The sequence below is a fragment of the Marmota marmota genome, unplaced genomic scaffold, assembly GCF_001458135.2.
Source record: "Marmota marmota marmota unplaced genomic scaffold, marMar, whole genome shotgun sequence".
Lineage (NCBI taxonomy): Eukaryota > Metazoa > Chordata > Mammalia > Rodentia > Sciuridae > Marmota > Marmota marmota.
Genome location: NW_026000051.1, coordinates 6835443 through 6855508, shown reverse-complemented (window position 1 = coordinate 6855508; position 20066 = coordinate 6835443). Strand labels below are relative to the sequence as shown.

General features: G+C 52.9%; 2 protein-coding genes across 3 annotated transcripts in view; one reads left to right on the top strand and one right to left on the bottom strand.

Annotated features, from left to right (window-relative positions):
- Adgrd2 (adhesion G protein-coupled receptor D2) overlaps window positions 1-15986 on the top strand; it is a 21078-nt gene extending 5092 nt beyond the window's left edge. Inside the window, exons 11-25 of the mRNA XM_048812800.1 lie at window positions 460-583; window positions 950-1055; window positions 2429-2431; window positions 8396-8548; window positions 9963-10066; window positions 10297-10399; window positions 10677-10830; window positions 11479-11612; window positions 11686-11801; window positions 12576-12696; window positions 13461-13502; window positions 13622-13790; window positions 14361-14419; window positions 14714-14744; window positions 15805-15986. Of these exons, the coding sequence (XP_048668757.1) occupies window positions 460-583; window positions 950-1055; window positions 2429-2431; window positions 8396-8548; window positions 9963-10066; window positions 10297-10399; window positions 10677-10830; window positions 11479-11612; window positions 11686-11801; window positions 12576-12696; window positions 13461-13502; window positions 13622-13790; window positions 14361-14419; window positions 14714-14744; window positions 15805-15986 (1601 nt within the window). The remainder of the gene's footprint in view (window positions 1-459; window positions 584-949; window positions 1056-2428; window positions 2432-8395; window positions 8549-9962; window positions 10067-10296; window positions 10400-10676; window positions 10831-11478; window positions 11613-11685; window positions 11802-12575; window positions 12697-13460; window positions 13503-13621; window positions 13791-14360; window positions 14420-14713; window positions 14745-15804) is intronic.
- Window positions 15987-18655: 2669 nt separating this feature from the next.
- Nr5a1 (nuclear receptor subfamily 5 group A member 1) overlaps window positions 18656-20066 on the bottom strand; it is a 23692-nt gene continuing 22281 nt past the window's right edge. For both annotated transcript variants that reach the window (XM_015497753.2, XM_048813074.1), the window contains exon 7: window positions 18656-20066. This exon is cut by the window's right edge and continues 333 nt beyond it. The gene's annotated coding sequence lies outside the window, so the exon portion shown is untranslated.

The following is a 20066-nucleotide window of genomic DNA, read 5'->3' as shown; positions in this document are numbered from 1 at the left end:
AGGAGGAGGAGGAGGAGGAGGAGGCGGCGGCAGCGGTGGCAGCAGTGGCAGTGGCGGGGGCTGGTGCAACATGGCTCACCCCATACCTGTGGTCCTTGCCTTGTGGGTTGTTATGAGGGTGAAAGCATCTACCACATCATAGTGTCAAATGAATCTCCTCCACTGACCCTACACATTTTTTCCTCAGAGGTGGATGGTAGAGGGAGCCCCCCACTTGCCCTTAGTCCCACCAAGGGGCAAAGATTAGGGCAAGGGACAAAGGGATTTGGAGCTGCAAGGCTAGGTGCGTGGCTATGGCTATTCTCTGTCACTTGTTAGCTAAGTGATCTTAGGGAAGTCACTTAACCCCTTTGAGCCTCAGTTTCCCTATCTGTAAAGTGGGAGAGCACTCCACTCAGAGCCAGCTGGTGCTTGATCAGTCACCAGGCGGGGGCTTGGGTCCCCTTCCCACTCAGCCAGGCCTCTCTGGAGTCACCATGATCCACAGCTGGTTCACCTCCAGTGTCTTCCAGTACGCCCTGGGGGTGCCTGCCCTGGAACCCCAGGCCTCTGACAGCTCAGAGGAAGCCGACAGGATGCAGAGGTGAGTGGGCCCCACCCAGCAGGCTGCCAGAGGGCTGTGTTCTCTTCACAGGGGAGACCAGTCCTCCATCCCACCCAGAGACCCCTTCTGGTGGGCAGATCTTGGCAGGCCAGGGTCCCTTTCCTATCCCCACCCTTCTGGGCCTGCCGGAGGGAACACTGGTACAACATGGCTCACCCCATATCTGAGGTCCTGTCTTCTGTGTTGACACTCAGGAAAGGAACAGGACTCACCAGCGAGTCCCCAGGGAAGACTGGAACCCAACACCCCAAGTCCCAGCACAGGGCTTTCCCAGATGTTTGAACACACATCTGGGCATGACCTCTCCCTGCTACCACCACCCTAAAGGCTCCCTTTCTCCCACAGGTTCCTGAGCACACAGGTGGGGTCAGCCATCCTCTCCTCCGAGGTGTGGGACGCTGTCGGGGAGGTCAGCACGGCCGTGACCTTTCACCTGCAGCACCAGGCCCAGGTACTGGTGGTCCTTCTGGGGAAAAGCCCCCAGGAATGCTTGCTCCAGTTCTCCACCCAACCCCCCAATATTGTTCATTGAACGGCCAAGGTCTAGACACACCCAAGAAACAATATTCCCCCCGGAACGGTCCCCGCCGTCCTCAAGGGAATGGGAAGGGAAGCCATGGATGGTGAGCTCTCTACCTGCCGGCCGCCTCTGATAAGAAGCGTTCATTTCACCCTCCAGCTGCTTCCTGTGCCCTTGGGAGAGGCCATGTGATTGGCCTCAGCCTTAAATGGCAGGTGGGGTTCATTCTAGAGCTGTGTAACTTGAAGAACCAAATCACGCAGGTCAGCCGCTGAAGCGTGTGCACGGGTGACGTTCAGGGTCTTCCCTGCAGTGTGCAGCGTGGGAGTGAAAACAGACCCCACGGGGGGGTGCAGCTCAGTGGTAGGGTGCTTGCTTGCCAGGCACGAGGCCCTGGGTTCCACCCCCAGCACCACAGAGAACAAGCCACCTCCAATGTCCATCTGTAGTGCACCGCTTAGAAAGCCCCAGGGAGCTGCCCACAGGACTGGTCGGCCGATGTGACATAAAGAGCGAGGTATTCCTCTATAAACTGACACAGAAAGATCTCCAAGACTTGTCTTTTGATTTTATCACATGTAATTTCCAGACACCTACTTCTCCCTTTTGAAATATCAGAATATTTCAGAGAAAGCTCCCTTGCTTACAACAGGTAATTCTGGACGCACACATTCCACAGTTTACTGTTTTTGCATATCCTCCCAAGACTTTTGAGCAACCAGTTTGATTAAAGTGTCCGTCATCCCTTAGCATCCATGAGGAACTGGTTCTATGACCCCCTCGATGATGTATCAAAATCCAAGAATGGGGGCTGAGGTTGTGGCTCAGTGGTAAAGTGCTTTCCTGGCACGTGGGAGGCACTGGGTTTGATCCTCAGCACCACATTAAAAATAAACAAAAATAAAACAAAGGTATTGTGCCATCTACAACTAAAAATTTTTTTTTAATCCAAGGAAGCTCAAGCTGAAATAATAGTTGCAATAACCTACATAAATCCTTTCATACACTTTGAATTACTTCTAGATTATTTGTAATATCTAATACAATGTCACTGCTACATAAATGGTTGTTATTATAGTGTATAGTTTAGGGAATAATGACAAGAAAAAAGTCATGTTCAGTACAGATGCAATTAAAAAATATTTTCCATACACAGTTGAACCTGAGGATACAGAGGCTGGAGGGTATAGAGCATGCAATCTGACAAGCCTTGACCTCGTGTGTTCCCCTGTACCACTACCCCAGTCAAGGTACACAACACTTCCAACTTCCCAAAAGGCTTCTTTGGGCCTCTCTTGTGCCAGTCAGTTGTCCATACCAGGATGTCACTGCTCTGCTTTCCATGACCATGGATCATGCCTGCCTTTGCTGGAGCTTCATACAATGTAATCACTGTATGTGTTGAGGTCTGGCTTCCCTTGCTCTCCTTTTTACTGCTAAGTAGTATTCTACCACATTGGCATATTAGCATTTGTTTTCCCATTTGAGCTCTTGTCCGTGAATCTGCTATAAGGACTCACATACAGGTATTTTTTTGTGAACATGAGATTTCTTTCTATTGAGTACATTCCAGAAAGCCAACTTGCTGGGTTGCATGATAAACACATCTTAACCTGCTAAGAGACTGTCAACCTGTTGTCCCCAGTGTTCGTGCCATTCATGTTCCCATCAGCAATATGAAAGTTCCATTTGTTCCACATCTTGGCCAACATCTTTTCTTCCCCTTCTTCCTTTCTTCTTTCTGTGGTTGAACCCAGGGGTGCTCTACCATTGAGTCATACCCCCAACCCTTTTTACTTTTTATTTTGAGACAAGATATTGATAAGTTGCCCAGTCTGGCCTCAAACTTGCAATCCTCCTGCCTCAGTTTCCTGAGTCGATAGGATTACTGCGCCCAACCTGTCAGCCTTCTTCCTGGTTATATATTGATACCTCATTATGTTTTAAGATTGCAATTCCTTGAAGACCAAAGATTTTGAGCATCTTTTCATAGACATGTTGAGCATTCATATATCTTTTGTTAAATGTATGTTCAAATCTTTTGTTCTGTTATCAAATTATAAGATTTCTTTATATATTCTGGATATAAATCCTTTTTCAGATATGTGTTTTGTGAATATTTCTCCTAGTATACAGCTTGTCCCCCCCCCCCCCCCCGCTTTTTTTTGGTACCAGGGATTGAACTCAGAGTCACTCGACTACTGAGCCACATCCCCAGCCCTATTTTGTATTTTATTTAGAGACAGAGTCACTGAGCTGCCTTGCTTTTGCTGAGGCTGGCTTTGAACTTGTGATCCTCCTGCCTATAAAGACTCCCGAGCTACTGGCATTACAGGAGTGTGCCACCACACCCAGCTTCATGCTTTTGTATTCTAAGAAAGCATTGCTAATCCTCACGTCATAAAGATATTTTTAAAGAAGTTTATCATTGTAGCTTCTATATGAAGGTCTTTTATTTCAGTTAATTTCTGTTTATTAAGCAAGTTAAGGATCAAAGTTTATGTCTCCCTTATGGACATCCAGTTCCAATACCATTTGTTGAAAAGATTCTATCCCGTATTGATTATCTTGACATCTTTGTTGAAAATAGATTGTCCAGATATGTGTAGATTATTTCTGGGCTCCTTGTTTTGTTCCATTGACTGTACGTCTGTCCCTGCACTAATCTCATACTGTCCTGATTAATGAGTCTGAAGAATAAATTACAGTCAGGTAATAGAAGCCCTTCAACTTTTTTTTTTTCAAATTTGCTTTGGCTATCCTAAGATGTTTACACTTCCAAAAAAATATTAGAATTGGCTTGTCATTATTGATGGAAAAAATCTTTTGGGATTTTTGACTGAGATTTCATTGAATTTATATTATTGAGTTGAGAGAACGGGCATCTTAGTAATGAGTCTTCTGATTCATGATCAGGGCTTAACCCTCTATTTATTTAGGTTAAATTTCTCTCAGCATTGATATACAGTTTCTAGTGTGCAGCTCTTGAAGATATCTTGTTAAATATATCCTAAAGTATTTCATATTTTTAGATGTGAATTGTTTTCTTAATTTTATTTTATTTATTCATTCATTCATTTGTTCATTGTTCAGTGCTGGGGATCAAGCCTGGAGCCTTGCACATGCTAGGCAGGTGCTATACTACTGAGCTACACCTCCTTGATTTAATTTTAATTTAATTTAATTGTAAATTAATTTTAAAATTAAAATTTAATTTTGAAAGTTTTGGTTTTTGTAGTTGTAGATGGACATAATGCCTTTATTTTATTTGAGACAAGATCTTGCTAAGTTGCCCAGTGGTGCTGAGGATCAAACCCAGGGCCTCATGCATGCTAGGCAAGTGCTCTGCCACTGAGCTACAGCCCCAGCCCTAAAATTTAATTTTAAATCCTTTATTGTTAGTATATAGAACACAATTGCTTTATATAGGAATACAATTGGCACAATATCATTGTACCCTGAAAGCTTGCTGAATTCACTTTGCCTTTCTAGTAGCTATCTTCTAGAGTCCTTGGAATTTTTTATATTGATCTTATTGTCTGCAAAGATAGTTTTGTTTTCCCCTTTCCAATCTATGTTATTTTTCCTTTTCTTGTCCTATTGCAATGGCAAGAATTTCTAGTTCAGTGTTAATAACAGTAGTGAGGTCAGGATCCTTGTGTTGTTCCCCATCATAAGAGGCATAGCATCCAGTCTTTCACCATGTAAGTGTGATGTTAGCTATGAGGTTTTATAGATGCCCTTTATTGGACTAATTTCTCTGCTTTTCTGGCTTGCTGAGAATTTTTATCAGGAATGGTTCTGAATTTTGTCAAATGCTTTTCCAACTTTGACATGATCCTATGGTTTTCTCTTTTATTAGGTTAACACAGTAAATTGCATCAGTTGATTTTCAAATGTTAAGCCTATCTTGGATTCCTGGGATCAACTCCCCCTGGTTATGGTGTATTATCCTCTGAATAATTGTTGGATTAAATTTCTAATATTTTGTTAATGATTTTTGAGTTTATGTTCATGAATAATGTGTTCTGTAGTTTACTATAATATGATTGTTGTCAATCATAGTTACCTTACTATGCTACATAAAACATTAGATTTTCTAGTATTCCTATCCACCTATATTCCTACCCAACTATCCTCCTGTACCTGCTAACCATCTTCAAAGGACTAACTTTTGAGATTATATTTATGTATTTTATTAATATGACTTAAAAATAAAATATCCTCATTTTGGCAAGTTTGGGAAATGTAGAAAAGGATAAAGACGACTAAACACTATTACTCAGATATAACCAATATGAACATTTTGGTGTATTTACCTTTAATCTTTATCTGGGCATACAACACAATTATTATTATTATTATTTTAAATTTTTTTTAGTTGTCAATGGACCTTTATTTTATTTATTTGTATGTGGTGCTGAGGATCAAACCCAGTGCCTCACACATGCTAGGTAAGCACTCTGCCACTGAGCCCCAGCCCCAGCCCACAACACAATTACTTTTTAAAGGTGAAAAAATATATATTTAGAATCAGCCAGCTGGACTCAGTTTAGATGACCCCATTTTGTTGGTGACATCCAGAGCATGTCATCATCAGGAGCTGATGGAACACACACCTTATCAGGCCGGCCTGACCAGGATGTTGACCTTGGCCACATCCTTGTCACAGAGCTTCACCTCCATCTGGCACTCGCTGGCCTTGACATTCACAGTGAGCACAGTGTCTGTTGTCTTCTCTCGTCTTCGCAGAAGGCTCTGTGGTCAGGGCAGCTTGAGGCTGCATGGTGGTCAAGCTGGGTCCTCTGGTGAGCGCTCTTCTGAGGATGTCAGCTGTCTCCAGAGCAGCATCGTCTCAGGCTGCCAAAAGATATGCAGCTCTTCTTTTGTGCCTGGGGATACCTTGCGGCACTGCCTTCTTGGCCTTCAGAGTGTGACTGTCTTTGCCTTCGAGAGGGAGGAGTGCCCTTCTCCACCTCAGGCGCCATCTTAGTGAAAAGGTCCACTATGAATATTTCTTTCCTTTTGCAAAACCAAGGACTTGCTCTCTCAACGGAGCCAGCCAGTGGTTGTGGGTTGGTTTGTCATTCTCTGCAGCTGTTTTCTGCATTGTCTCCGTCACAGGTGGCCCTTCACTGACCTGTCACTTGCTGCTCAATCCTTGCATGGGGAGGCCTGGGCTGTTGTGGGTTCAGAACCCACAACCACTCTCTTCTACAGGGAATGGTCCAAAGTGAGCATGATCCTCCCCTAAGCCCACGAGCCCTGCCCTACCCTGCACACATCTTCTCTCATAGTCAGTTTGATTCTGGTGACTGCTTCCTGGTGTGGGGCATGAGACACAGATAGTCTTGTCCTTTTTTTTTAATATTTATTTTTTAGTTGTAGTTGGACACAATGCCTTTATTTCACTTATTTATTTTTGTATGTGGTGCTGAGAATCAAACCCAGGGTCTCGCACGTGCGAGGCGAGTGCTCTACCGCTGAGCCACAACCCCAGCCCAAGTCTTGTGACTTTTGAGTGCACAGCTACATTTATATTTCAGTTTGCACCCCTTGAAAATGCCACCAGTCATACAATAAGAACCCATTTCTGAAAGTATAGGGTGGCTTGATTTGTGTTCTTGGTCCAAGGAAAAATACTATGAATGGATACACAGGATGAGACTTTAGTCAAGTCAACCCAGGAAACAGTAAGTTCTCTGGAGCCTTCATCACAAAGTGGGAAAAGGGCCATTGATCAAGCCGAGGCCCTGTCTCAGCTCCATGCCGTATGATCTGGAGCAAACTAAGCCCCCTCTCTGAGCCTTGGTTTCCTCATCTGAAATGACATATTCTTATCCTATCTCCTAAGTTGCTGTGACAATCAAATACAATTAAGGACATGAAAGTGCTTGGCAAAACACCAAGTGAGGTGACATTGCTGTTACCTTTCCCAGTCAGGACAAACAGCCCAAGTCCCAAGCAGACTGCCCTTACTGCTTGGACTAGGGTTAATACCAGAAGCTGCCTGATAGCTTTTTACTGCTTATTGACATCTTATAAAATCTATATTGTTGCCTGGCCTGGTGGCACATGTCTGAATCCCGGCTACTTAGGAGGCTGAAACAGGAGGATTACAAATTTAAGGCTGGTCTCAGCAACTTAGCAAGACTCTGTCTCAAAATAAAAAATAAAAGGGTTGAACCCCTGAGTTCAACCCCCAGTAGTGCCAAAAAAGAAAGAAAGAAAAAAAACTATATTGTAGTCCTTGTTCAATTTCACAAGAACTAACATGTTCATTATAATGCATTCGAGATCTGACCACCCTTAGATCAGCTGTGTGTTTTCACAGGACGCACAGCTTAATTCTGTCCCAAGGTGGGCTCATGACACCGGGTTGCATCATGTTCTGCAACTTTTTCTTAACTGAACAACAAATCATGGAGGTCTTTCTGCATCAATAAATAGAGACCCCTTGATCTGACAGACACGGAGCACCCTGGGAGGGAGGAGTCACTGGTGTGACCTGCTCCCCAGGATGGCCACCGCACCTTCCCTTCTGCCCTGCACCAGTGTTCCTCTCCATACTGGACAGCCCTCGGTCCCCAAAACACAGAGTCCTCAGCACCTGCTGTCCCGCTCCATCCTTCTGGCCTCGCCCTCCTGACACACTTGGGCCCTGTGCCCCACACGTGTTCATGCACGCCCCGTCCCTGTGTCCCGTCCAGGCCTTCCCTCAGAAGCTGGTGGAGCCCGTCTGTGCTTTCTGGAACTTCAGCATCAGGTGAGTGTCCACTTCCACGTTTTTAAAATACAGTCTTTAAAAAGAAAGAAAGAAAGAGACTTTTCTTTCTGCTTGCAAATTAGGCAGGACCCAAGTGTAATTTGGGGCCTCCAAAAACTGCCTTGTGGGGAGATTCCAGGCCCCACCCAGCTCCAGGGCAAGCTGGGGCAGGAGAATGCGTTTCCCAGTGGGTAGTGAGCTCCCCGTCGTGGGAGGTGTGGGAGGGAGGCCATACTCACCCTGTGAGGTGCCGAGGAGACTTGTCTGTTAAATGGGTGTAAGACTTGGGGCCAGGCCCGAGGTCACTGAGAAGAGAGGAGGCTGCAGGGATTAGCACCAAGATCCCGTGCTGCACCTTTACCTGAGGGAGTGGAAGCAGTGACACCTGCTTGGTCATTAGGGTGATCCCTGGTCTCAGCCTGTCCCCCTACCATCCCTGAGATGGATAAGCACATTCTCCCCTGCCTGCTCCCTGAGCCCCCCCATGTCCACTGGGTCTCAACAGCCCTCTGTTCCCTCCCCACCCCCAAGCCCACACACAGGGGGTTCCTGGGCCACCGCGGGCTGCTCCGTGCTCTCCCTGTACCAGGACTCCACTGCCTGCTTCTGCAACCACAGCACCAGCTTCGCTGTCCTGTTGCAGGTGTACGACATCCAGGTGAGTGCAGCGGGGAGGGGCAGCAGGGCGTCTTAAAGGATGAACAGGAATGACGCAGAAGGGCAGGGGGAGAGGTCCCAAGCACAGGGAGGAGGGGACCCCCACTGGACAGAGGGAGGAAGGCAGGTCAAAGACTAAAGTCTGGCCGGGCCCAGTGGCGCACGCCTGGAATCCCAGTGGCTCAGGAGGCTGCGGCAGGGGGATCGCAAGTTCAAAGCCAGCCTCAGCAACAGTGAGGCACTAAGCAACTCAGTGAGAGCCGTCTCTAAATAAAATACAAAATAAGGTCTGGGATGTGGCTCTGTGGTGGAGTGCCCCTGAGTTCAATCCCCAGTACCAAAAAACAAAAACAAAGTCTGGACCACTGGGAATGGGGGGGCTTGGCCCTGAGAGGGAACAGGTGGGTAATGGATGGGAGTGGCCTGTGGGTTCAAAGGGGTTTGGGTCTGGTGTTCAGTCGAGTGTCTCTGCTGGAGATGCAGAGCCAGAGGGCAAAGCCAGGGGCCTTGGTGAGGCGGAAGTAAGAGGAGGCTTGGCCAAGAGACGCCCGAGTCCCTGAGTGCCAGCGTGACAGGTTGGGGGGAACAAACTCCAGGAGACCGAGAGGCTGGGCTCCATGGAGCTGGAAAGGACTCCCAGGTCACTTGCTAGGAGATCAAGTTGGATAGGGCTGGAGCCTCTGGAAGGCCGGGTCACTTGGAGTTTTGGGAATACCCTAGAAAGACATCATCAACACATTTTTTTTTCCTATAAAAACAGAGCTTGGACATTCCTCCATGTCGCAAACAACCCATCCACAGCCCTGTTCCTTTTTTTATTACAGGGGTACATACTGGTGGGGGTTGTTGCTACATATCTGAACATACACACGATCATCAACATAACAACATAATGGGGCCAGTATCACTCCAGCTCTCCCCCTTCCCACCCCCTCTCACCCCTTGGTCCCTTTCCTCTACTGATGTCCCTTAGATTTCCATGAGACCCGCCCCCACCTTTCTTTACCTCTCTAGCTTCCGCATAGGAGAGAAAACATGCAACCCTTGACCTTCTGAGTTTGACTTACTTCACATGACATGTTAGTGTCCAGTTCCATCCATTTTCCTGAAAATGACATAATTTTCCTTATGCCACAGCCCATTCTTAGTGACCATCCCGCGGTACCCATGGCGAGTTGTCTCTCCTGTGGAATCCCCCCTCCCCGTGGGCACGTCAGCTGCTTCCAGCTCAGCGCTCTCCACGCTGGCGGACCTGGGCGTATGGGGCTAGGATAGAGAACCAGCAGGAGAGGCGCGTGTGCACATGCTCACTTATTAAGGGCCTACTGTGTGCAAGCCTGGACCTTGAAGGCTGGTGCTGGGAGAGTCTGTTCTCGTCCGGGTGGCAACAGTGTCCTTTCTGTCCCTCCCCACAGAGAGGCCCCGAGGAGGAGTCACTTCTGAGGACCCTCTCGTTTGTGGGCTGTGGCGTGTCCCTCTGCGCCCTTGCTACCACCTTCTTGCTCTTCCTGGCAGCTGGGTGAGGACAGCTCCTGGCACCTCACCCCTCATGGGCCTGCACGGCCTCTCAGTCCATTCCTGTTCCCAGTGACCTTGGTGGGAGGTCTCCCCTTGGGGCCTGCTGGGTCCCAGGCAGAGCCGCCTTCTCTGCCTCCATGAGCCCAGCCGCAGGGGACCTGGCAGGATGGGGTCTGAGAGCGCTTGGGGACTGTTGTGCTGTCCTTGTTACCAACTCCTCTGCCTGTCCAGGGTCCCCAAGTCAGAGAGGACCACAGTCCACAAGAACCTCACCTTCTCCCTGGCCTCTGCTGAGGGCTTCCTCATGGCCAGTGAGTGGGCAAAGGACAACAAGGTGGGCAGGCAGCAGATGGACTTGCAAACTCGGGGGCCCAGGGAAGCAACTGGGGCCCTTTCTGGATTGTCCCCCGCCCTTGACATCTTTAGCTGGCTGCATTCCCCTGGGGAAGAGCTGGCCCAGAGAGGAAAGGACCTGGGTGGTGGAGCCCAAGGCCTGCCTGGGGCCCTCGCCCACTGACCCCTGTTTGGGTTGTAATGCCAGGCACGAGCGTGGGACCCAGGGTGGGCTGTGCCAGAGCTGACCTCACTGGGGACACTCCACCCTCCCACAGGTGGCATGTGTGGCTGTCACAGCTGCAATGCACTTTCTCTTTTTGGTGGCATTCTCCTGGATGCTGGTGGAGGGACTGCTGCTATGGAACAAGGTGGTAGCCGTGAGCATGCGCCCAGGTCCCAAGATGAGGCTCTACTATGTCATAGGCTGGGGTGAGATCCCCACTCTCCACTCTTGCTCTGTTCTTCCCAGCTGTGCCCCCACACAGCCTCTATTGCCACTCAACACCACCTCATGCCCAGTACCACCTAGGCCCATCTCTACCTGGTGCCTGCCACCACCCAGCACCCAGCATCACTCAGCACCCAGCATCACTCAGCACCCAGCTCCCCACAACACTCAGCACCCAGCATCATTCAGTAAGGATCTCTGATAAGAGCTCAGTTTTCTCAGTTCTCTACCCTACCCCAGTTCCTCTTTTATATATATGGACCTTTATGTGGTGCTGAGAATTGAACCCAGCACCTCACTCATGCTAGACAAGCACTCTACTACTGAACCACAACCCCAGTGCCTCTGTTCCTCTTAATCCTCCTCCACCTCAACAACCTCGGCTTCCACCTCCAGCCCTGCCCCCAATCCACAACCGGCACCAACTCCCAGACCTAAGCCTTCAACCCGATCTCAGCTTCCCCACTCCCAAAATACTCATGGCTCCAATGCCACCCCAACAGTGCCAGCCCCTAGCCCTGCTCCCTAGTCTCCCCAGTGTCCCCAGGCAGTTGCTACCAGGGCTGTGGCTGCTGCTTGGGGGTAAGGATCAGTACCCTGCAGAGAAGACCCACTCCTCCTTTCCCTAGGCATGCCTGTGGTCATCGTGGCCATCACAATGGCCACGAGCCCCCATGACTATGTGGCCGCCGGACACTGCTGGCTTGATGTGCACACAGACACCATCTGGGCCTTCGCAGGGCCGGTACTCCTCGTGCTGTTGGTGAGCTGGGTGTGAAGGGCGGGCTGCTTTCAGGATGAGAGGACCCCTTCTCCCACTGACGCTAGGTCTCCAGGCCAACACCTACATCCTGTTCCGCGTGGTGATGGTCACCGTGTCCAGCGCCCGCCGCCGTGCCCGCATGCTGAGCCCGCAGCCTGGCCTGCGGCAGCAGATCAAGATACAGATGTGGTGAGGCCCAGCTTGGGAAGGTGGCGGGACAAGCAGAGCCGCCCGAGGCCCACTGGTGTGAGCATGTGTGTGCACCCTGGGGGTGTGGCTGTGTGGGTGTGAGGTGTGCCCGCAGGTATGCACACGTGTCCTTGCTTACGTGTCACACACACCCATGCATGTCATGTGAGGATGGCCATCGATCCAGAGTGACTCAGTGGGACACCAGCCACTGCCCTGGGGCTCCCTGTCTGCAGAAGGCACTGATAGCCTTCTAGGGACAAGGTGAGGGACCCCAGAATCAGATAACCCCCAGAAGTTCAGGTTCAGGGTAAAGTTCTGGGTCCCTACCCTTGTCAAGAACCCTATCGCTCTTCCTGCTGGGAAGGGGCCCCTGCCTTCTTCCCCTCCTCTTTCTCCACCAAGGGCAGGCAGCCAAGTCAGGGAGACCCCAAAAAGCCCAGAGCCCGAGGTCTTCCTGGAGAGAGAAAGGGAAGCCCCTTGGACTCTGTGCACCTGTCCCCTGCCCAGGTCTCCTTCTGGGTATCTGCCCCCATTTGTTCAAACCAGGTTTGGTTCTGGGACCCTCTCTCTCCAGTGTCACCATCTGTTCTTCATGCCACCTCTGGGTATTTGGTAAGGGGCAGCAGAGTCCAGAAGGTTCTAGCTACCCCCAAGTCCTACTTGTGCTGTGGTCCCTGTCTACATGTCCCACCCCTCTCCAGGTACTTCTCAGGTGCTACCCTCCCTGAAGGGAGTGCCCCAGCCCCCTCATCCCTGCCCACTGTCCCACAGGGCCACAGTGAAACCAGTACTGGTCCTTCTGCCCATCCTGGGCCTAACTTGGCTGGTCGGCATCCTGGTGCATCTCAGCCCTGTCTGGGCCTACATTGCTGTGGGCCTCAATTCCTTCCAGGTACCTCTAGGCTCTGGCCCATCCGGACTGGGGCTCTGACACTCAGGAACCCAGAGGGGACAGCTGGTTTGTCAGGCAGGGAGCAGCCCTGGGGCCTGATTCCAGAGTGTGGCTTCTCAACCACTGGGGTGGTCAGGCATGACCACAGATGGGCCCAGGCATGCTCCTGGGGAGGGTGCCCTGCCTCAGTCACTCACCCACCTGTGCCCCGTGCGGGCCTTCTACTTGTTCCCTTGGAATTCAAATTTGGGGAAGGCAGCCAATGATCCAGAATAGGAACTGACATGTTGGTGGGGGCTGAGGCAGGGAGGGTTGGGGGTGCTAGCCCTCTTGTCCTCTCCCCTGGGCCTTGGGACTCCACCACCTGCCAGGCAGGAGTGGAGAGGGAGAGGACAGAAAGTGGGCACTGCTAGGGGTCGGTGGGGGCCACACCCAGGGGCACCCTGCATTGCACACTCCTGACTCCAGAGTGGCCGCATCCCTCCCTCTCCATCGATGTGGGGGCAGGACCAGCTCTGAGCCCGGGCTCTTGCTCATGCTGTCTCCTGGCTGTGTCTTGCTCCTGTCACCCCACCTCCAGCCTCTGTCTTAGGCACAACCTCTGCCCTCAGGACAGTGACTGGGACACAGTCCCCCCTGGTGTGGGGATAGGGCTTGACGTCTGTGTGTGTGTCTCTGCTGTGACCTGGGGACCACAAGGCAGGAGGCCAGGCTGGGGTGGGGCTGGGCGGTGTCTCAGGGTTTGATTTCGGGTCTGTCCCCAGGGGCCCTACATCTTCCTGGTCTATGCTGCCTACAATGGGGAGGTGAGTCGGGGTCCTAGGGCTGCAGGGAGGCGGGTCACGGTGGGACCTTCAGAACCCTCCCCTACAGGCCCAATGTGGGGCGTAGGTGTCTGGGGCCTGACCTCTGCACGTCCCCGCAGGTGCGGAGCGCCCTGCAGAGGAAGAAGGCAGCGGCGCTCGCTGTGGGGCAGGCCGGGCCCACCACTGTCACCATCTCCTGTGGGACCTGCTCGGGCCCCTCTAGCCAGCAGCCTCCAGGTCCCTGGGAGGCGCCCCGGACTCCACCGAGAAGACATGTGGCTCTCAGAGGTCAGATCTCAGCACCTTGTGGTCCCCGTGCTGTGGCAGAACAGTGACCATGGCAGATCCTATTAGCCCATTTGAAAGACAGGAAACGGAGGCCCTGGAGAGTCCTCAAACAAATGTGGGCAGGAAATGGCTTTAAACTGGCTTGTCAAAGGCTGGGGTGTAGCTTAGCTGTGGAGCTAGCTACCTAGCTAACGTAGGGCCCCATCCCCAGCACCAACACATGACTCCTGGGGCCCAGCCAGAGGAGGGGTGAGAGTAGCTGGGGTGACCTGAGTGTCCATGCAGGGGGTGTTGGGAGATTCCTGCAGACAGGTGTGTGGATGGGCTTGGGGCCCTGAGGCAGGGCATGGGTTAAATGACCTCACGTCCTGTCTATGTTCCAGTCCCAACCCCCAGCGAACCCCCTGCATCCCCTTGGGCTTCAGTGTCCTCATCACTAACCTGGGTAAAGCTTTGAGTGGATTCCTAGACTGTTAGATAACGAGGACCCCACCCAGCGTGGGGAGCAGGGAGAGGGCTTTCTGCTCCCGTCTCAGAAAGCGCACTGATCCCATGTTCTTCCCCTACTAGGGATCCACGGCCCCAGAATCCCCACAGCCTTCTCTTCTATTGCAGAACCTGAGAGACCGGTGAGGCTGGGACAGGCCTGGCCCCAGGGGACCAGCAAGTGTGGCCGACAGGGTTGGGGAAGCCACAGGGAGTAGGGTCCGGTGGGGTGGGGGCTTCTCCTGGGGTCCTGTCCCTCAGTTGCTGGGCTGAAAGGCCCTGGAGCAGCAGAGAGCTGCAGCCTGTGGGTGGCACAACTGAAGGTCAAGGCCACTGGGGTTGAGGGAGGAGGAGTCACCAAGGTTTCTGGGGGTGGGGGTGGGGTTTCCCAGGGGAAGGGAGGAGGAACCCAGGCCACCCTGTTCCCCTCTCCTCAGGCTGTGGAGCTAACAGCATTCAAGGCTTCAGGTATGGCCACCTTGGGGGGTTCCCCTACCCCCTTTGGGCCTGGACACCCCCTCACCCCACTTTACCAGGATAGAAGTAATTGGAGAAGCAACCACACCCACCTTCCACAATTTAAGGGGCCCTGACCTCACTTTATTCCCTGATAGTGTCTGAGAGTCTTCCTTTAGGACACTGGACTGTGCAGGGACAAGGCAGAGCTCTTGGGGAGAGGGTCACTTAAGGGTGAGGTTGGAGGAAACCTTCCCAGACCTGGTCCTCCCTGCAGGGGCAGTGAACAAGAAGCCTGCCCTCTGTCCACTCTCCCTGGTCCCCAGTCCTGCTGCCCAGCCTCCTGCTCTGAGGGCCCTTCCAAACCCAGTGAGGGACAGTGCTTCCCTCCATGCCTGCAGACAGCCTGGCAAGACTGGGGACATCCCAGGCCAGGTCCAGGGAGCTCAGGCTGGCCCCAGGGGAGCTGTCTGTACAGCTCCCTCAGCCTCTCTAAGTCTTCAGTCTCACAAACTGAGGCAGACACTGGCCAGCCTCACACTTTTTTTTTTTTTTTAATACTGGGGATTGAACCTAGGGGCACTTAACCACTGAGCCACATCACCCCATCCTCAGCACTTTTTTATTTTGAGGCAGAGTCTCACTAAGTTGTTTAGGGCCTCTCTAAATTGATAAGGCCGGCCTCGAATTTGTGATCCTTCTGCCTCAGGCTCCCAGGTTCCTGGCATGGGCTACCACACCTGGCACACACTATTTCCAGCAAGGGGTGAGAAGCCTTTTTTTGGGAGCTCTTACTGGGGCCCAGTGCCATACCAAACCCCAGACATCTTCTCATTTTAATCCAGTGGCCTGGGAAGAGGCTATGCTGCTTTCCTCCCATTGCACGGTTGAGCAAACTGAGGCACAGAAAGGAGCAGCACCTAGCTAGAGTCAGAGGCAGAGCTGGGGGCAGGCCCACCCATACAGATGGGAGAACTGAGGCCCTGCCATAGTCATATGAGTGTGAGCCCCAGCACGAGAGAACCCAGGTCTGTGTGACTCTCCAGCTGTGATCAGTCCCTTGGAGGCTCAGCTTCCCCAGCTGCAAAACGGGCCGGAAGCGCCCCCTGCAGGCGGGTCGAGTGGGAGCAGGGCTGGCGCAGGGCGCTCCGAGGGGCGGGGCCTCGGCCCCACGGGCCCCGGCCCCCATCCGCACCCGCGGGCTCAGCGCATCTGCGGGAACAAGAGCCGCTGCGCGCCTCTGCGCTCAAGTGACAGCGCCTTTGTCTCTGCTGAATATGTGTGTTGCTAAGGCCGCTCGTAGCAACGGAGCGGCTTCCACCTCGGCCCCACCCTCCGAACCCCAACCTTGGCCTGGTCCCCCGACGCTCCCGCTCCTATCCCTCATCCCAGCCAGCAGCCCACTCAGACAGTGTGCGGGGGAGTGGAGGCTGTGCGCGTCCCTCGTGGTGCCGCCCGCCCCTCCAGAAAGCCCATGGAGCCCGGGGTAACGCAGGTGTTCTCAGGGTGAGAAATCGAGGCTCAGAGGCCATTAGGAGGCTGCCCAGGGTGGCCCAAGCCTGGATTCCCACCCGAGGTCTTCCCCCAGCCTTCCTTCCCAGACTCCTCCCCATCTTAGCGGTTTTGGGTCACTGGGCCGCTTTCCTTCCAGGTTTCTAGAGAGTGTCCAGGGACTTTCCTGCAAGCCCCTCCCCAGCTCACCTGGCCTGGGGACACCCTCCCAGGACCCCCAATCTGGATAAGAGGCACAGCTGGCAGCCTCAAGTGACAGAAGAGTAGCCCTGGATCAGCTACTCCCAGCAGCAGCCCGCTTGAGTGTGGACCCAGGACTAACCCCAGCATGGCCCACTGTCTCCTCTTCCTGAGATTTGTCCCTGTCCACCTGTCGCCAGGTTCCGACATGCCCTGCAGTGTCTGGTAATAAACAATACTGTTGAGATGTTTTCTGTCCCTGTCTGGGGGTCCTCCTGGTCTGGGGAGCAGGAGAAGATTCTAGGCGCCCTGGGATGAGTGAGGGAGTGAGAACAGCTTCCACTTTGGTTTTGGCACTCAGCCTTGTCACTAGGGTGGATGCAGTCAACATTTATAACCACCTGCGCTGGCAGGGCGGAGCCTTTTATCACCCACAGCTGGGGTCCTCACCTCGGCCCTGAGACCAGCCTCTCCTGTCTTGTGCAGAGGAGGATGCTCCATGATTCAGATCTGGGGTCTCCTGGCCATGTAGTGCAGGGGGCAGCTGCAGGTGGTGTGAGTGGCAGTCTGCTCAGAGGAGCTCTCTGGCAACCACAGCCATCCTGAGGAGGCTGGGGCTTGCTCGGGTCTGGTGGGAGTCATTTTGTGGAATCAGACCCTGCCACCACCCACTGTGCCACCAGGGGCAAGATTCTTCTTCAAGTCTGGGCCTCTTCTTGGGTAGAAAGGTGGAGGAGCGGTGGATATGTTAGGGCTTAACACCAGGCTTAGGGCCAAGAAGGACCCAGGGCTGGGACTTGCCAGGCAGAGGCTGCCAACACCACCCTCCCCAAGCCAGAATCAGAGCTGCTGTGGGGGCTGGCAGGGCAACAAGGAGGTGGAATTGAACTGGGCAGGGCACCTGGGGCCCGTGACTGCCTGCGTTTTCGGTGTCCCCTGACTCCTTCCCCTCTCTTTCAGAAGGCTCCTGTGTCCCTTCAACCAATCATAAAGGCTAGGCAGGCACTGCAAAGGCGGGGACCAAGGAGTCCTTTCCAGCCCTGTCCTGTTTCGTACTCTTCCCCCTCACACAAACCCTCTTCACTCTCCAGTCAAACACACCTGCTGACCTCCTCATCCCTTTGCTCTCATGCTATTCCATCTCCCTGGACTGCCCCCAACTTCCATTGAGCCAGTGAACTCCTAGGCATCCTTCAAAACCCAATTTAAATGACAGCTATAAAGCCTTCCTGTTCCTTCTCCCATCCCCCCAGGAACAGACTCAATCACTTCCTCATCTCATCTGGCTCAGTTACATGAGCCAAATCAACACATCAGATTACAATCTGAGTAAGACAGTCTCCTCCTCCAACACTGCACATTGCAGGGGCAGGAGCTGGGGGCCTGCTGCACTTCTACAGGCACCAAGGAGAGGGACCCCTTTATCTTGGCATAAAAGCCCTTATTACCTTGCCCTAGAAGTAGTGCCCTTTTCTAATTTGCACAGAGGCACTGGCTAGGCTAAGCGTGGCTCTGCAGATGAACTAACCAAGTTGGTCGAGGAGGGTCAGGACAGCGTGCCCATTGTGACTAGGGAAAACCACTTCGCTCTCCCATGCCTTAGTTTCCTCATCTGAAATCTTGGGCTGCCATCTATGGAAGTGGCTTTGATTAGCATATTGGAAAACAGAACGGGTAGGTAAAATGGCAGGCACAGCGCCTGGGCCACCGCAAGTGTCATCAGATGCCGGCTGTGCTCACTGCTGCCACCAAGTGACAGATGGGGAGAAAGGGACCTCATGACAGCCCAGAGAGGAAGAGGCCAGTGCCTGCAGTCCAGTGGACCCAGGTTGGGATCTGCATCCCCAGACTGTGAAAAGGCCCTTGGCAGGTGCCTATCCTTCCTGAAGTATAAACCCTGTAGGACAGTGAGATGAGGGACAGCACACAATAGGTGCTCATTAAATGACTGCTCCCTTCTACCCAAGATAGGGGCTGAGCTGGCATGGCAGGGTAGAACTGAGGCGAAGGCTCTAAAAGGCCACAGAATCTTCCAGGCCTTCTGGGTACATTGGGAATCCCATGAATGAGATGAGATCCATTCACCCCAATTCCTGCAATCCTTCCTGCCTCCCTAGAGTTTTGAACCAAATGTCATCTGCATGTCACCTCTATCCCCATCAGAGAACCACCAACCTCAGACCACCCTAACCCACCCAGGGGGCCCTGCTCCAGATGGCAACTGGCCAAGGTGGCTGGAAACTAATGGCAAAATTTATTCCAAGGCTGCCGGGCAGGGGCGGGGTCGTAAGGGCACTTCTTGTTTTGGGGCTGTGGGTCTCTGGCCTTGGCAGGGGCACACGTTTCAGGGGCAGAATGGGGACTGAGACAGGGCAGCAGAAGGCAGCGGGGGGGGGGGAGACATCCAGCCTTGTCTGACTGGGCAGGCTCAGCGCAAGCTCAAACGGCGACACGAAAGCAGGACAGACAGTGGGTGTCTAGCCTGGGACAGAGGACAGTTGAGGCCTCTCCCTAGCTCCTGGCCCTGGAGAATATCCTTTGGGAGGCAAGGTAGGAGTCCAGGCAGCTGAGGCCCAGCTTCAAGGGTTGCAGTGAGGAACCCAGTGGGCCAAGGCCACAAGGAAGGGGCTCGCTGGCATTGGCCCTGATCCAAAGACCCAGGTGCCCTCCCACCTTCACCTAGACTCCCACCCACAGAGACCCCGAGCCACACAGTGCCTCCTGCTCACCTAGTGGGCTGGAGGGCAAGCAACAGCTCTTCTCTGTATTGTGGTGGGGCTCAGGAACAACCCAGCACCACTGGGTCTTGGTGGAAAGTGTCTAGGGAGAAGGCCTGGGCGGTACTTGGTGCTGATCCCCATACCTAGCTCAGTCCCCACATCTGTCCCCTGCCTTCCAGCACACACACCTTTCAAGCAATGTCTAAGAGATTGAGAAGTAGAGAAGGAAAAAACAAAACCGAAAAACCCTCTTAACTACACCCTTGCAGGTTAGTACCAGCCTGGGCTGGCCAGGTGTGGGCAGGACTGGTCTGTTGACTGTACCCAACTCTTCCTGGGTGGGCAGAAGAGGGTCAGAAGGTTAACTGTAACAAAATCCTTTTCCAGTAATGGGTCAGAGACTCCCCTGCAGAAGTCAGATGGGTAGAGGGGTAGGGGAGAGGTCTTTTGTCCTAACCAGTCTCCCAGTGTCCTCTAGGGCCTGCAGCCTCTACCCAACTTAGCAAACTCCATTATCCCTAGTTTACAAATCAGAGGACTTACGTCCCCTCTATGGGGGAGCTTTGGAGACCCCCCACCTGCCATCCCTGTTGATGCCTGCTCGACTTTCCCCCTGCCTCTGATTCTAGCAGAGGGGGAAAGAATGACCTCTGACCCGAGGGACATCGAGGCCCACCAGGGAATCCCGAACCTCCTCCCTGGACAGCCAGCACTTCAGACTCCAGGACAGAAGCTGGGAGCAGGGGGAGGGCGGGGTGGGTAGCAGCCGCCTCCTTGGGGCACTCTGAGTGGCAGGCAAGTGCCAGTGGCTGGGGAGGGCCACCCCACCTCAGCCAGGCCCTGCCCGTCCTTACCCACCACCCCAAACACACAGCTCCAGAGCTTAGGGTCAGGGGCCTACGGGATGGGGCCTCCTGGGTTG